General features: G+C 39.1%; 1 protein-coding gene across 3 annotated transcripts; it reads left to right on the top strand.

Moving 5' to 3' along the window:
- The first annotated feature begins 1,319 nt into the window (after positions 1-1,319).
- LOC142053538 (carbonic anhydrase 1-like) lies at positions 1,320-10,168 on the top strand. Of its 3 annotated transcripts, XR_012659250.1 has the most exons (6): positions 1,320-1,694; positions 2,623-2,819; positions 4,000-4,136; positions 5,983-6,078; positions 6,964-7,273; positions 9,424-10,168. XR_012659250.1 is itself a non-coding variant. In XM_075085329.1 (5 exons), the coding sequence occupies exons 2-5, from the start codon at positions 2,789-2,791 to the stop codon at positions 7,069-7,071; spliced, it is 372 nt and encodes a 123-aa protein (XP_074941430.1). In that variant the 5' UTR covers positions 1,320-1,694; positions 2,623-2,788; the 3' UTR covers positions 7,072-8,806. The 3 variants fall into 3 exon arrangements, 2 of the variants coding, with proteins under 2 accessions (XP_074941430.1, XP_074941431.1); XM_075085329.1 differs by lacking the exon at positions 9,424-10,168 and having other exon boundaries at positions 6,964-8,806; XM_075085330.1 differs by lacking the exon at positions 9,424-10,168 and having other exon boundaries at positions 1,651-2,383; positions 6,964-8,806.
- Positions 10,169-17,510: the final 7,342 nt, after the last annotated feature.

Genomic DNA, 17,510 nt, shown 5'->3' with positions numbered 1-17,510 from the left:
TCATAGGAGCGAAGGAACTTATCCTACATTATTCAATGAACAATGATAATTGACATTAGTTTCAGGTCAAAAGGCTCAGGTCAAAAGTAAGGATTTCTGATCTGCAACAAACACATCCTGTTTCAAAACAGTTCTTTAAAGAATTTAGAAATTTTACTGATGGCTGCTAAATCCCACCACAAACACATTCAAAAGAGTTCTGATTCTCAGAGTGAAAAACTCTTGAGCCATGAACACCTTTGCCCCAATGTACCAGGTTTATCTGTCGCTCCAGGACACCTAACTGTCCTAGGGGACAGGCAGGAAGCTGGGCCACTTCCATGTCACTAATAACCTTGTAACTTGGATTGAAACCCTAAATCTTCTCCTGCAGCAGGAGAGGGGCTGCAGGTCCTGAGTGTCTGGGATGGAGGTGGCTTTTTCAGGGCTCTGGAGCTGCTTGCCATACGGCTTGGTTCTCCAGAGCAGTGGGCTGCATCTTTTTAGTGGCTCATGCCAGGTTTGTTTTCTGAAGTCTCAAAACTTAGTCACCAGCACCAGCGTGAGTCTGTTTCAACACTAGACATGGCAGTAATTTATCACAGCCATTCCAGACCAGAGCAGCCAAGAAAGTGGTGGGCCTCCCAATTCTCCTTGCCCCAACAGGGTGACGAAGGCTTGATGCAAGCCTGGTTACTGAGGTCTTCAGACTCCCTGCTGGAGAACAAGAAGTTAATAAATGGCCAAATCCTGCATACCTGATATTTCCAGCTGATCTATTAGTTTTGCTATCTTCCTTTCTCACATAGTATACATAGCAAGGTTGCCCAAGGACCATAAATTGTGCACCCTTCACTTTAAGCAGAAATTTCATGATGTAGTGAAACACTGATATCATCTGAGCAATCTGACTAGGAAATTGGTCAGGGACTAAGCAGGTGAAGCTGCCTTTCTTTCAGCAGAAGTTTGTGATGGTAATTTTCCTTTGAACATTTTCTGTTCTGATAAAACATAATTTCTGAACAACAATAAAAAATTAACAGAAAATTGCAATCCGCCTATAACTGAGATGCACCTAAAAGCTGTCATATTCCTAGGCATGAATGCCACAAGTTTTACAGGTTATAACATTACTTGCACAATGGTATCTGAAATTCCTGACGTCAGCTGTGGACATCTGCAAAGGCAGATATCAGTAGTTTCCTATTACTGAGAATAGTCTGTAAGAAAAACAGGAAAATGTCAACAGGTTCCATTTTTGCAACGCAGGATGACAAGGCAGTGCTTGCATAGTCTGTCCTAAACCTTATTTTATATAGAAATAATTGCTCCATACACTCAGTTCAAATGGTTACAAATATAGATAATACCACAACTACTAACTATGCTGCAGTACTTGTCAAGCATATGGTCCTAAAAATACAATCCTGCTTTTAAGCATGTATGAGACAGAGTTTAAGCCAGGCAAAATCCCATGTGTATTGGTAGAACTTAGCTTTAAAACAGAGTCAGGGCATGGTATCTTCTTACTGAAGAAATAGGTGACTGTGTGTAAATACTCTTGAACTACAAGATAGGACCTACTTCAGGAGAAAAAATTGGGAGTCGGACTTCAATCACACACTTAATCAGGTATCAGTCCCCAAGAAGATTGCCTTGAAGATTTCCAGCAGTACAAAAATGGCTTAGGATCATTCCCAAAACATCTGAAGCTGGTAGGCTTTAGTAGGCTTTGGACCTCCTCTTTATTGAGAGCATTGCTAGTCGTATTAGTGTAATATTTTATAATATATTGGCCATTTTGTTGCACACTGATGTTGTTATTTGTTTTCCACCACTAAAAGCTACTGAGATTGATTATTTTGTAGTGATTGTGAAAATTAATGTTCTAAAATTCACACATAGATGTTTTAAATCATTGACATGGATTTTCAAAAAAGCTGAGCATCCTTTACTTTCTGTGTAGTCTGCACTTTTATACCATAATTATCCTTTGCATTGTGAAGATTGAGTGTAAAGGTCTTTGGACAACATCTGAAGTTACAATGATATACATTTTAATTTGGCATCTATCTTATATTTGTCTTTATATATGTACTGAATCAAAAAGAAAACAGATTGCAGACCACACTGTTTCCTTATTATAATCCTTTCTCTTATCACAATTTCACATGCCATTCTGAAATTATATGAAATCAATAAAATTTGGTTAGAAAATATTACTGTCTTTACTGTTTAAGAAGGCATATAAAAGCCCAGGCATAAGTTAGAAATTCAGAAGAAAATCAAAGCAGAGATCTTGTCTTAACAGCTTTTGTCAGCACCAGTGGTTTCTTTTTAAAGACAGTACCTTGCAAGGAGAAGCAAATGGCAAGTTTGAACTGGACTTATCAAGGCAACAATGGTAAAATTTATCTTTAATAGAAAATAAGATTTATTTATAAAATATTGACTATTTATTTCTTTTGTTTATAAAAATTCTTCAGAATTACATGGATTATTAAAATATCAAGTATCTCTACATATCAAGTATCAATACCAAGTATCTCTTGGAACAATTGGTTCCAAGGAAGAGTGTCCTGAATTCAGTATTGGAACAGAATTTGAAGTAGAAAATGTCAATTATTTGTTTATTTTTCCTAGAACCTGACCACTGGCACAAGTTATACCCTATTGCCAGCAGAGACCATCAGTCTCCTATTGATTTAAAACCAAGGAAGTAAAAAAAGATGCATCTCTGAGGCTTCTCCGGATTTCTTGGAAACCTTCCACATGCAAAGATATTGTCAATGTTGGACATTTGTTCCACATGAATTTTGAGGATAAGGACAATCAATCAGGTTAGTAAAAAGGAGATCTGGAGAGGAGGATATGAGACATTTTCTTTTTTCAGTCTCTTTTTCTCTAATTGATATAGAAAACAAAACTAGTTGCCTTTCAGGACTATTTATATAGATTAGGGTGTGCTTGCCAGTTTTGTTATACTAGTTGGCAACGCCCTTTAAGTGTAGCAGAAGATCCAAATTATGTTCTTTAAAATTAGGACTCGTTGGCAAGTGTTCTTGTGTTAATGGCAAAAGGACTGGTAATTTCCCAGTAGGAAACCTCTAGGATAACCACTGATTTGGGGAGGGAAAGGTAGGAGGAGAGTTTCTAATCACGGTTACTCAATTGTGCTTTTTTTTTGTTTTAATCAACATGCGGTGGGAGGTTTATACATATGTAAAAGTTACTCCCAGTGGAGCTCCATATGAAATCACTCTGGACTAGGTTTTTTTCCTCAGAGAGTCTTATTACCTTGATAGCAAAGGAGAAGATTTCTGTGTGCTAATATATAATATTGCAAGTGCTGCAAGAACCCCAAGCACCTATTTCTAAACATCATGCACAATTATAGGTGCCTATCACCACAGTGGGAATCAATACACATTTATATGCTTGTGAGCAAGGAATTAATGATAATGACCCATAAACAGTGTCAGTAACATCCGAGTACACCTGTGGCACCTCATAATCTAAACTGAGAAAAAGTAAAATAGCTATAACTGTTACTTCTGTGAAGAGACATTTAAAATACTGTAATAAGCAATACAGACTTTAGTGGGAAGTTAATTCCATGAGGTAGGACTGTTTCTACTGCAGTTATTAAAATCCAATTACTGTTTTTGGCAAATTGCTGTTTTTCTGCATTGCTTTTCCTTTTGTTTTCTCTCTGGAGTGGAAGGTATGTTCACATATATTTCACATGAATTTTGGAAATGTATTGAGGAGACATGCAGATTTACTATAACCAATGCATTCATATACATACCTAGAATTAAAACCTTCAACAACTTCGGCTTAACTACACAAACTGTTGTGTTTTTTTTTTTTTCTCCAAATGTTTAAAAATAATCTAATATCAAAGCACATTAACATGGAGAAAACTGCTAGCACGTTATAAAAACTTAGAAATCAATAACTTATCTGTCAGGAAGACTTTATCAATTAATGGTTTTACCTTACTTCATACATTTGCAGTGCTGACAGTGTGGACCTCTCACGGATTGCGGCAGTTTCATTTCCACTGGGGCCAAACAGATGAGCAAGGCTCAGAGCACACAGTGGATGGAAGAAAATATGCCTCAGAGGTAGAGTCAATGAAAGAAAAGTCAAAGGCAAGTTTTCAAAGTCTGGTCACATGTATCATCCCTAGGGGAAAAAAAGCGTATGTAGATAGCTTTGATAATTATTATATTTTGCAATAGCGCTCTGCATGTGCAAAGTTGACTTTGCCAAAGCAAATTGTGTTTTGTGTTCAGTACTTATTAATCTAAATTTAGATAACCTAAATCCATATTTAAACAAAGAGACAGGGTTGAAAGGTGCAGGTATAAAAGTAAGTAACATCTGCTAAATGTTAAAAAGGGCAGCTGTACAAGTACACTCAGCTTAATACTAAATCAGCTGCTTTTTAGAGAGTCTGATCACCCAATGCCCCACTATAATTGTAGCTGGAGCTTCTTAAAGCTGCAAGCATGTTGATCACTGTAAGGTGGTTTTTTTTTCCTGGCTTTTCAAGAATAGCAAATAAGAAGGAAACCTAGAAGAAATTATTGAAGAGAAAGAGGTAAAAAAGCTATCTAGTAAGGGTGCCAGCAGGTGTCAAGTTTGTTAAATGTCTTCAGGTAATGAAGAAAGGTCTGTTTTACAAAAATTAAAAACCACCTCTGAAGTAACAGATTTTGTTTGTTTTCCAGTGTCTGAGTGTCCTGCTAATAGCCATCAACATGCCAACAAACAATTTACGTACAATCTGTGTAATGTTATCTTTGGCAGGTTTTTAGATTTTAGGAACATTACAACATGACAATCTAATGAGCTGGATGATACATTTTTAATTCAGGCATTAGGAGCACACAGCCAGAAGTGTGTCCTAATAGGAAATTTTTCACTGTTGAGAGTGCTAAAGTGATCTCATTTGATACAGCCAAGAGAAGAAAAGGGTGTCCCTTTAGAGTTGCTTTCTGCTGTAAAGCGATAGTGCACTTAAGCTGTGTTTAAGCAGCACATAATTAAGTGTTTATTAGTTTGCTTTAGATCATTAGTTTAAATATGTTGAAACAGTAAAGATGTTGAAAGACAGGAATTCAGCTTTAAAAAATAGCAGAAATTAAAAAAAACTGATTTAAATCAGTTTTAAAATTATGTGTGTTATATGTCTCTACATTTTAGAATCTCCTGCTTGTATTTTTGATATTTTCTGTGGCCATGTTGCTGAAACATTATACATATAATCCTGGACTAGACTATTGTCATAGAGTTAAGTAGCTGCTAAGGAATTCCTAAGCATATTAATAGGTGAGAAGGCATTTAAATAAATTATCATGATTTCCAAGTTCTGTAAGCTTTTGGAAATCTGTATTTCACACAGAAAAATAGCTCAAGATATAATGAGCAACATACCAGGATGAACAAAAGTTCCTCAGAACTCTGTTAGAGCAAATACTGTCAAAATGGAAAAGTTGTTGAAATATATATGTTGAATACACACCACCCATAGCCATGACGTTCACGGCCATATCATCAATCTTTTGCAGTAAATGGGACTATGAATAAATACTGCACCATGTTTAATAAAGTGGTTACACTCCTCAAAATGCAATTTCATGTATTATATTTTTAGGCATGGAAATAAAGGCATGCACAGAAGACTCAACAGTGCAGTTAGAAAAGTGTATGTCCCTTGTAGGCTGTGATTTTCCACATCTCTGTGTCCTTAGCCCTAAACTGCTTTCAGGAATATGTGCTGTTCTGCCTACCCCCAGAAAAGCCTGGTATGAGTCCTGACAATGCCAGGGCAATTCAGCAGAACACCATAAATCTGCAGGCATTCACAAGCACATTCTTAGTTTCACAGTCAGACCCTAAGAGTGCAGAGTGGCATTTCTAACGATTTTACTCTGACTATGATATTTCTTTGTAATAGAACCAGCAAAAATGATCCTGTCAATTACTTTTTAGCTTCATCTTGTTCACTGGAATGCGGACAAGTGCTTGAATGTAGCTGAGGCTTTTGACAAGCTGGATGGCTTGGCAATTGTCACTGTTTTCCTGAAGGTCAGTTACTGGCATACTGAAAACACATGTCTCTCTCTTCCCTTTCCTTATCAAAACTGCAATCAGTGATGAGACTAAGAAAAACATGTCTTTGGGTTAAATTGGTGGAGACGCCTGTCTCTTATCTTGATTTAGCCCATGTTGCCAGCTTTGCCCATACTTCTACATGGATGTTGTACCCAAGTCCCCATTTCATCCACAAACCTTTCAAGAAGGCCTGTGCCTTGAAGACATGAGTGCTAGTGAGCTTGTGGTGTTTCATCCACTTTCCTAACAGGCAATGCTCACGCCTTCTGTGTTTGCTTTCCACTCCATTAACAGGGATGTGAACTTTCACAGCAAGATGGTTTGAGTCATGTGTGCTATTACTGTCTATCAATCAAAACAGAAAATTCTAAATCAGAACTACAAATCTTGAATCCATGCACGTGACATATTTAGCCTTTCAAAATCAACTGAGACAGGAAAAAGAATTCCTTATTATTAAGGACTTCGTTATATTAAGGAAATATCATAAAAAATATATATTATAATATACTGCTAAAATATAATTATTCATAGTTCACATTGAAAAAAAGATACCAGCAAAACCATCTCTCTGAATGCTTTCAAAGCCAATTTGAAGGACAAGAACATATGAGCAAAGCAATTATATGCTTCTGAACCACAGATTATTTTTGAACTACTGTTTGCGTTACTTTGCAAAACAGAAGCAAAACTTCTTGTTATTTCCACAGAAGTTCTAAAGTTTGTCTTGTTCATAGAGGGTTTGCAAAGTTAAACTAACCAACATTCATAAAGCATATTCTTGTTCTTGATTCTGTTAGAATAAAACAATTGTTATATATTTGGGATTTTAAAGTTGGTTTTTTTTTTTATTTACAGCTTGGCTTATGCAATGAAAACCTGACGGGTGTCTTGAAGGCCTTGGATTCAGTAAAGACTAAGGAAACATCATCACAGCCCGATCGTGATAATACACAGAATAGTTAAATTAAAATCTATGCTGTCTCTCATCTGCCTTTTTGAAGATTTCAGAATAATGCAGAGGTTCAGCTGAACTCCTTCAGCTGAAGGACATTTGGGACATAGAAGCTGAAAGCATGATCCTGGACATGAGTTTATGGGATCCCATAAGATATTTTGCATTGTTGGGGCTCCACCCTGTAGACAGCTATAGGCTCCTTGTGTAAGAGTAAGAGTACACAATTCCTGATTCTTACCTAATCCTACACTTCCACCCATCTGTCTGTCTATCTAAAATTACCCCTGGTGTCCACCACCAGCACAGCCTCACATTAACCAAATTGAAGTTTTGGTAGGTGAAGGAGGAAAAAAAAGGGAGAAGAAATAACACCAGAACTGCACTTTTCTTAAGCTGTGTTGTAAAGCAGTGACTATTCCCACTAAGCCCCTCATAAAGGCACAAGGTAGGCAGAGAGAATCTGAATATCTGAATTTTAGTGAAGCATGTTAAAAATACAATACAGCATCTCCCACAGGATTTTAAGTAATGTAAACTTTGACTCTGAACATGCAAACATTATCAACATGTGTGAATCCTCCCTTTAGCCTCACCAGACAGCTGAGAATTTATTATACACTGAAGTGTTTTGCTTGCTCAGGAGCAGAGGTCAGTATTTTGGAAAAAAAAAAACAACACAAAACAAAACCAAAACACAACCCTTTAGTCAGTGATGACTGAACTCTGGTATCTGATACCATTGGGGGAGAAGTTGGTTTTTGTTCATTTTTCTGAGTAACAGTGCTCATTGTCGGTAGAGTCAGCTTAGATGTATCTCCGTCAAATTTACCACCAGAGCGAGCAACTCACCTCTGATGCTATGAGAAAACACCAGTGTTTTGAAATTACCTCCTCTGATTTAGGAACACACTGTCTTGAAGCCTGAGATGTAAATCCTATCTTACTTGTGGTTTTCATTAACCCAGCGTATCTTTCACAGGGTAAGAAAGCTGCCCTTTCTGGTTTTATTCCTTCAAGCCTACTGCCTAAATCCATGGATTACTGGACCTGCAATGGCTCTTGGACTCATCCTCCCCTCCACTAAAGCATCATCTGGATTACCCTTAAAGAGCTAGTACTGTCAGCTAAATTACTATAGTGCTAAATTACTATAAATTTAGAGCAGGTATGGTGTTGTAAGGAACAAGACCCTTATTGTCTTTTAGCTTCAGGGACATTATCACTTTACATTGTATTGCTTCATTTTACTAGGTTTATTTGTCTCATTTTTACTGCAAAATTAGTACTACCTTTACACCACATTATTGCTCTTAATTAACACTTATGATTCTGCCTCGGCTGGATTAGGCTATTCACATCTTACAAAGTCTTGTGGGTACTGAAATAAGATGACTTCAGATTGGTGGAGTTGCTTCCATTACTCCAGGAAAGGTGATTTGCTTATTTAAACTTCCTTGCACTGCTCTGTCTCCCAAAGCAGAAGCCAGGCAGAAAGCTGAATTCTTCCCATCTTTGTTCCTACAAGATTCCCCAAAAGAAATTCATATTCTCATCAAAGCTCAGCCAAAAACCTGCCTAAGTAGGGAGTTTTGTGATGTGCCACAAGATAAAATAGCCAGAGTATAGTTCTCCATTCAGTGCTATCATAGAACGGTTAGGAGCTGTACCAATTGCTTTATTACTGCTTTATTTTCTAAAAATGTCTGTAGGACAAGCTAAATATCTCTCGCTGGCTTTATCGAGGTAAGTATTTTCTGTTCTAAACTCTTATGAAACTGTCTTATGCAGTTAAATTATTGCTACTTGTCTTTCCAAAGGTGTTTGAATTATTATCTTTCCAGAAAAGGCTAGTTAAGTACTTTGGATCTTTGAAAATAAAAAGCATGCATGTAGAAATAAATTGGATATTATGAAGATCCTTAATGTTTGTTCAAGGTGTTATTAATTGGGCTATTCAATGGATAGGGGACAGAAATTAAGGACAAATAGTTTGACATAAAAAGCAATGGTTCAAGCAAAGTTGAATTAGTTCTAAGGCATTGTTTTTTACTTTCACAGGTGGTGATATTTTTAATTTATCAAACCCCAGGTTTTTTACATAGGTGATAACACAGTGGTACCAGTGCCTGAAAGTTTCGGTGATAGCTGGATATAGGGGTGAATAGGATATTTGAAGGTTGTTCATTCCAGTACTTCTGTGGCATAATAAACCCTGACTTACCACTGGATTGATTAAATATTATGAAGCTTAATTTTTTTTAAGAAATAGAATGTTAGTTGGGAAGTATAACAATTTCTCACTGACATGCAATATAAAAGTGAAAAGCTAAATATATCCCTTCCTTCCTTGCCCCGTTTAGCTGGCTCAATTCTGCACAATCCTGTGTTCTGCTGAAGGGGAAGCACCTTGTCCCATACGGAGCAATCACCGGCAACTGCAGCTGCTGAAAGGCAGAGTGGTGAAAGGCTAAGTCCAGACAAACAAAGTAAGTCCGGAGCACAGTCTGCTCATCAAGAGCAACACATGCAAACACAGACTACAGAAAAATCTACCAGAGAAATGAGAACGTGCATGTGTTCTTAGCTGCAATATTTCTGTCCTGCCAGAGGCTGCTATAATTCACTGTGGCATTTGGCTAGTGCTTTTACTGGAATTAATCTATATCCTTTTTCTGTTAGGCAACTAATCTGTTTTAATGCATGACTTTTAACAGTGACATGTACTTTAAAATTTTTAATGAATCTTCACGTTCCTTCTAGTGTACTAAGTAAACCATGGTGATAAGCAGCAAAGTAATTGTTCAGAGGGAAATTAATCAGTACTCAGCTTCCCACAAGGAGAGTTTATGCAGCTGTACGAGACATCTGGGGTTTTGTAGCAATGAAATTGCTACTGTTAATGGTGTCTTTTTCTAGTTTAGCTGATATATGCCTGATTAAAATTTAATTAATAAAAAAAAGGACTTTGAAATGAAACAGTATTGTAACAGTGCTATGATATCAATGTTTTAAAAGAAATTTTGTGATAATTGCTGTTTGATTTCACCTTCAGAGTATTATTAGACATATGTCTATGGAAAAATAAAGCACTTTGGTCTGGCTGTACATTGAAGTCACATACTTAGGGCACCAGTTTCACTATTTCCCAAGCAGAGCAGTACTCAGCTTTGCAAATGTCTTCAGCAGTGACAACTGAATTATTTAACAGCCAGAAGGGGCAAAGGTCTGAAGAAGATAAAGGCAGACTCTACAAAGAACATAGAGCATTAGAACAGAAATTAGGTTTCCAGTTGACGCCATTATGTAAGTTAAATGTTACTTGACTGAAATGACGAAGTACCTTCATTGAATTACTTAAGTGACTATTATCTGTTGGGGTTTTGCAGCACATCATAGAATCATAGAATGTCCTGAGTTGGAAGGGACCCACAAGGATCATCAAATCCAACTCCTGTCCCTGCACAGGACAACCCCAAAATTCACACCATGAGTCTGAGGGCATTGTCCAAGTGCTTCTTGAATATCACCAGGCTTGGTGCTGTAACTATCTCCCTGGGGAGCCTGTTCCAGTGCCCCACCACCCTCTGGGTGAAGAACCTTTCCCTAATATCCAACCTAAACCTCCCCTGGCACATCTTCCTGCCATTTCCTCGGGTCCTGTCATTCATTGGTCACCAGAGAGACGAGATCAGTGCCTGCTGCTCCTCCTCCCCTTGTGAGGAAGCTGTAGACCATGGTGAGGTCTCCTTTCAGGCTCCTCTTCTCCAGGCTGAATAAACCAAGTCAATTTAGCTGCTCCTTGTATGGCTTCCCCTCTAAACCCTTCATCAACTTCGTGGCCCTCCTCTGGACACTGTCTAGTAGCTTTATACCCTTAATGTACTGTGGCTCCCAAAACTGCACACAGTACTCAAGGTGAGGCTGCACCAGCACAGAGTAAAGCGGGCTAATCACCTCCCTCAACCGGCTGCAATATAATGCTAGCTGTGCCCCAAGTGCAAAATCTGGCACTTGCCCTTGTTAAACTTCATACGGTTGGTGATTGCCCAGTTCTCCAATTTGTCTAGATCTCTCTGCAGGGCTTCTCTGCCCTCAAGAGTGTCAACAGCTCCTCCCAATTTTGTGTCATCAGCAAACTTAATTAGTGTTCCTTCTAGTCCTGCATCCAAGTTATTTATTAAGACATTAAAGAGTACTGGCCCTAAGATGGATCCCTGTGGAACCTCACTAGTGACCAGCCACCAGCCTGATGAAACCCCATTTACTCTGACCCTTTGAGCCTGACCCATCAACCAATTGCTCACCCACTGCATTATGTGTTTATCCAGCTGTCCAGGAGGATACTGTGAGAGACAGTATTGAAAGCTTTACTGAAATTCAAAAAGATTACTCTGCGGTTTCCTTGGTTAGCTAGGTGGGTAACCTTGTCACAGAAAGAAATTACGTTTCTTAAGCAGGACTTTTTTCCTCATGAACCTGTGCTGACTGGGACCAATGACTACATTTTCTTCAGGTGTTTTTCAGTAGCTCCCAGAATAATCTTCTCCATAATATTGCCAGGCACAGAAGTGAGACTGACAGGCCTGTAGTTACCGGGGTCATCCCTGTTGCCCTTCTTGAAGACTGGGACAATGAGTGCCACCTTCCAGTCAATTGGGACCACTTCAGATTCCCAAGAGCACTGAAAAATCATTGAGAGAGAGAGGTCTTGCTATGACATCAGTCAGCTCTTTAAGTACCCACAATGAATCTCATCAGGCCCCATCAACTTACAAGGATCCAACTGGAGCAGCATGTCTGGTGTTGACTGGGATTTCATTGTTCCCACAGTCACAGTTCTCTAGCCCAGGGGTCTGGGGGTCCCAGAGCCCATCATTGGTGTTGAAGACCCAGGCAAAGAAAGCATTAAATGTTTCTGCCTTATCTATGTCCCCGCTTGTGAGATGACCATGCTCATCATGTAATGGGCCAATGTTATTTCTGACCTGCCTTTTTCCATTAACATATTTAAAGAAGTCCTTATTGTCCCTCACAGTATTGTCCAGCTTCAACTAATTGAGCCTTGGCTGCACAAATTTCCTCCTTACAATGATGAAGAGTGTCTCTGTAGTCCTCCCATGTCACCTGACTTTGCTTCCACTGGACATATGCTTTCTTTTTTTGCCTAATTTCTAGAAGAAGATCCCTGCTTAGCCAAGCTGACCTTCTGCCTTGCCTGCTTGAATTCCTACATTTTGGAATTGCCTGCTCCTGTGCTCTAGGAGGTGGTACTTAAAAAGTGACCAGCACTGGTGGACACTGGGACCTTCAAAAACTTTTCCCCAGGGGACCTCACTAAGCAGTTCCCTGAGCAACCTGAAGACTGTTTTCCTCATATTCAGAGCTGAGGTCTTGCTGGCAGTTTTCCTCATGTTACTGTGGATTTTAAATTTGACTGCTTCATGGTTGCTGTGGCCAAGGCAACCACCAGTCACCACCTCACCCATGAGACCCTCTCTGTTAATAAGCAACAAATCGAGGAAGGCACCTTTCCTGGTCAGTTCTCTTAGTACCTGTACCAAGAAGTTATTGTTCAGATGGTTTAGAAATCTTCTGGACCTGTTTGTACCAGCTGTGTGGTGTTCCCTGTTGACATCTGGCAAGTTGAAATCATAAGGACAAGGGCAGATGACTTAGAGGCATCCCTTAGTTCCTTAAAGAATAACTCATCAGTGTCATCATCATGGCTGGGTGGCCTATAGTAGACTCCCATGACAACATCCGCTTTATTTGTCTGTCCCTTAGTCCTTACCCAGAGGCTCTCAACTGTGTCATTGCCAACAGCAAGCTCCATGCATTCCAGTTCCTTCGTTACATACAATGCCACCACCCTGCCTTGCCTGCCCTGCCTATCCCTCTTGAAGGGCCTGTATCCATTCACACCAGTCACAGGACTCATCCCACTAGATTTCACTTATGCCAGTGATGTCATATCTCTGGGGCTGAGCCAAGGCTTCTAGCTCCTCTCGGTTGTTCCTCATGCTGCGCACATTTGTGCAGAAATGCTTCAAGTGCAGTTCACTGTGCCTGTCATCACATGGAACGGTCTGAAGGATCTCAGTAGCAGCTCCTCGAACTTTGGCATGCCATCCCATTGCTCATCACTGATTAGCCTGGTATTGTCCCTTTCCCCCTTCCAATCTAGTTTAAAGCTCTATCAATCAGCCCTGCTAGTTTCTGAGCAAAACCCCTTTTCCCCTTCTGAGAAAGGTGCATCCCAACAGATGTCAGTAGACCTGGGGATGAATAGATCATCCCATAATTGAAAACCCCAATGTTCTGCCGATGGCACCAGCCTCAGAGCCACGTGTTGATGAGCTGGGCCTGCCTATTCCATTCAATATTCTTCCCTGCTACTGAAAGAATCAAAGAAAATACTACCTGAGCACCTGAACATTCAACCAACTGCCCCAAAGCTCTGAAATCCCTTTTGATTGCCTTTAGTTGCCTGTTGCTACAGACACAGTTTCTTCTTTAACATTTGCATGCCTTTGACTATACCGTGAAAGCAGTGCTGTAAACATTTACAGTCCCAAAATATGCAAAAGCTGAATTGCTTTGAATGCAAAATACCACCTCTGCTGCAGTCAGCTGTATTCAGGGACATACTCCTAGGTCCACATTTTCAGCTAACCAGTGTGTGTTTCCAACAACTGGATCAATAAGGCCTTGGTCTGTGACTCACCACCATAATGTAGTGGCAACAATTATTACACCAGAATGTGTGAAATGAATAACTAATTATCTGCCCCAATCAAATTATCTTATACCTGGTTGGCTTGTGTACCCTTGCTGCCTTGTGCCATTGGTGTGTTAAGCACAATGACAGAAGTCAGGACTCTAACTTAATTCGATGCAATGCATTTATAAGAAACACAATACTATCATACCAAGACATTTCCTTATTCTGTTCCATTTGTAAGAAACACAATAATATCATACCAAGACATTTATTTCTTCTGTTCCAAAACAGCTCCCACATTTATAGCTAATTTTCCATTTGAAATAGGTTTTGAGATATCATAAGCAATTTACACTTGAGAAAAGGAGAGGTCATTTAGTCTTATTCTCCTAGCTTGGAACTAAAGGAAAGTTGTTAATTAAAAGTGCAGAAGACTGAGCACAAACTGCAGATAAGCATATGGCAGCTAAAATGTAATACTTCAGCTTAGTCTTAGTCTTTCACCTTTATGAAAAAGAATCTCCCTTTTGTCAGAAAAGCTTTTTTTCCTAATAATATCAATCTCTGGTGCAGAATCATTAACAAAATGGGAGCTCACCCGCAGGCATGGGAACGAGGAGCTCAGTATTCAAAAGCAGTCTCCATTTCTGTGCTAATTAAAAAGCAGATAAATCAAAACTCATTCAGATATTCCTGCCATCCTCATCAGCAATACATATTCCTATTACCTTATTAAGCAAAGCTAGTGAAGTGCCTCTTTCTGTTCATAAGCTTACAAACAGAATTACAAAGAGGACAGTAATTCCCTCAGGTAATAGATACCATCTTAATAAGCAATCCTGAAACCACACCACTTGTCTCTGCTTTAGTGCAACAGTTGTTTCATCCCTTTAACTGATGTGAACAGGAAGGTAATAATTTTCACTCCTCTCAGCTCTCCAAAAAAAAAATCTGATGGTGCTCATGGGAAAAATGAGAACAGACACAGCTATATCAGTTCAACTGTTTTCAGAGGAGGCATTTTCCTTGTGATAGCAAAGAAATTAAAGTTCACAAAGAGACTACAACGGGCACATATATGAGAAATAGGAACAACTGTGTTAGGCAGAACAACAGCTTCCTATACAGAGCTGTTTCATTCAGAGTCTCTTTAAAAAGCTCTCTAACTAGTGTCCTGAGCTACGTCTTGTAATTTCTCAGATTTAGAGTGGGCTTGAGCTGCAGAGTTGTGGGTCCAATCAGTTGGAGACCTTTGCATCTGTGCACAAGAGCAACAGGGAGAGGGCAGCTGGATCTACTAGTTCGTCTCCAACATAAAAGAATTCACCCTGCTTCTTTCTGTGTAACTCCTTCAGAAAATTACTTGAATAAAATTAAAGTTAAAAGATCAAGTAGGAACAACTGTGAAAATCAAATGGATCTGATTATGAGAACCAAGAAAATGAATAAGCAATTCATAGTCTAGGAAATGCTAAGGCAAAGGAAATGTCCTTGACCTGATCAAGGAAAGGCAAGCTCATTTCATAGTATCTCTAGACTTTGACTACCAGTGAAGGAGAGATCTCTTATCTTTATAGCAAAGAAAGAGAGCAAAATACAAACAGGATTTTATTTTAGGAGATAAAACTATCACTATATTGACATCTAATGGTACTTGCTGGCAATAATAAAGAAATGGAAAGGAAGATTACCAAGTGCGGTAGTTTGAATGGGTGATATCTTAATGCCAAAGACTTGAGGAAATTACACAGAAAAACATAAATAGTTTAAGTCTTATTTTAAGAGTACGATTTCTGCCTTTTACCAGAATGAATCATTTTCTCATTTGCTGCTCAATATTTTATCTGTGCATAGAAATATTGGTATCTGCGTGCTGTGCATCAATAGCCAAATCCCACAGTAAATCACCTTTAGGCCCGAATAACAGAGAAACAAGCAAATGCAAGCTACCACAGATGCAACTCATGTAGAAAACTTCTGCTAATATTCTCTTCATCTTGCAATGACTTTCAAAATACAGTAACTCTGCTAAAATAAAGTTCCCTTGTGTAGCTCCACAGCTGTGAAAAAGTAGTTGACACTTAACATTTAGCATCTGATCAGAAGAATGGGCTTCAGGTCAGGCTCCAGCAACCTCTTCCATCTTGATCTCTGCTGGGCACATTAACTAGGAACCCTTTGTTGGGGTTATAAGACAAAATTGGGTTGGTTAAGGTTCCACATTCATTTTTGCTTTAGAAAATCCTTCCTAATTCAACTTTTCCCTCATGTAGAGGGAAGAAGTGTACTGTTATAACCACAAAGGTGTCAGCTGATAAGTGTGCTTTGAGAATGCCCAGATAAAACCCTGTAGATGAGATAGCCTGAGGAGGCCTAGTTAATAGCTCCTGGTACAGCTTAGGGATTTTACTGTAGGGTCTGTAGGTCTTTTGGAAAATAAAAGACCTTGTACAAGAAGTCTCACATCTTTCATAGGACTTTCTGTGAATCCTCTGCATCTTTGATCCCATGTATAACAGGTGCAGCAATGCAGGGCTGCAGTGCTGAGCAAGCCCAGCAGCCCAAGGTGGGAGATGCAGGGCTTGGAAGCAGTTAGCAACAATGCTGGGGAGTGGAAGAAACTACTTAAAACTGAACTCAGTTGCAGCAGACCATTTAGAAAATGTCCAGGTATAACACCACATCATGAAACTTTTAAAATTGTTTTTTAAGCAAATCTGCTTGTCAAAATCAGTGTATTTGCTAGCTATTCTGAATTTATTGATTACATTATTTATCAAAGAAAAGAAAAGAAAAAAATTCCTGAAAAAAAACCCACAAGGATTTATGGTGTACTGCTGCCTATGTTATCGTAATGCATTATAGCTTCCTTGCATGCCTTATTCAAGTTTTTCTGCATCAGCACAGAGCTCAAATAAAATGCATTTATTTTTTGACTGCTTAAGCCATTAAGTCTTTTGCAATACTCTGAGGTAACCAAGAGAACACACCATAAAAATTTTAAAATCAAGAAACTAAATTGTGCCACAAAGTTCACCATAGCGTAGCTAGAGCCAAGTCAGCTTAAATAGTATATGTGCAGGGAATATACATCTATGGGATTGTGTTCACGCTGGTACAGTATACTGTGACTGATTTCTTTAAGGGCTGTCGTTGCAGCACCAAGTCAGTCAAAGGGGTAAGGTTCCTCTCAGAAGAGTGCTAAAGGAGCCTGAGTAACAAGGAGGCACCTGCTCCCCTGAGGGACCAAGTGCCCTTCATCCCCAAAGTGTCCCGGTGGCTTCAGCAGATGAGCAAAGGCTGGTACTGCCACAGCATGCTCGTCTGCCGGAGTCCATGGGGCCCGAGTGGATGCAGGACCAAGCTGTGCCATTTTGGGAGCAGTGACAGCAGCAGCACTTTCTGTTCCTGCAGCCTGAAATGAGTACTTCCCTCATCACCAAACTATTGCCACCTGATGATCCCCTTTTAGATATCCATTACATTCACTTCCTATTTTGTCTGTGCAGAGCTACTGCTCACATTTGGATAAATCTGTGAAATCAAGAGGCTGGAATATCTTATTCCTGATATTCATTGTATCAGGAAATGTGTAGCCTCCACTTAATTTTCTCATAAATGTAAGTTTATGAAAAATAAAGTTCCTCAGAGAAATGTCAAGTTTCTGTTGTAGTTTCTTGTTTTCTTGTAGTTGATAAAGTTTCTCAGAGAAAGAGAAGAAAAGAG

Source organism: Phalacrocorax aristotelis, chromosome 2 (assembly GCF_949628215.1).
Source record: "Phalacrocorax aristotelis chromosome 2, bGulAri2.1, whole genome shotgun sequence".
Taxonomy (NCBI): domain Eukaryota; kingdom Metazoa; phylum Chordata; class Aves; order Suliformes; family Phalacrocoracidae; genus Phalacrocorax; species Phalacrocorax aristotelis.
Note: the sequence above shows the minus strand (reverse complement) of the source record. Positions and strands in the feature narration are given on the sequence as shown.

Coding starts and splice junctions, on each gene's coding strand:
- LOC142053538 (XM_075085329.1), top strand. CDS start 2,789: ATGAATTTTGAGGATAAGGACAATCAATCAG. Junction 4,137..5,982: donor CAATGAAAGAAAAGTCAAAG/GCAAGTTTTCAA, acceptor ATTACTTTTTAG/CTTCATCTTGTTCACTGGAA. Junction 6,079..6,963: donor TTGTCACTGTTTTCCTGAAG/GTCAGTTACTGG, acceptor TTTTATTTACAG/CTTGGCTTATGCAATGAAAA.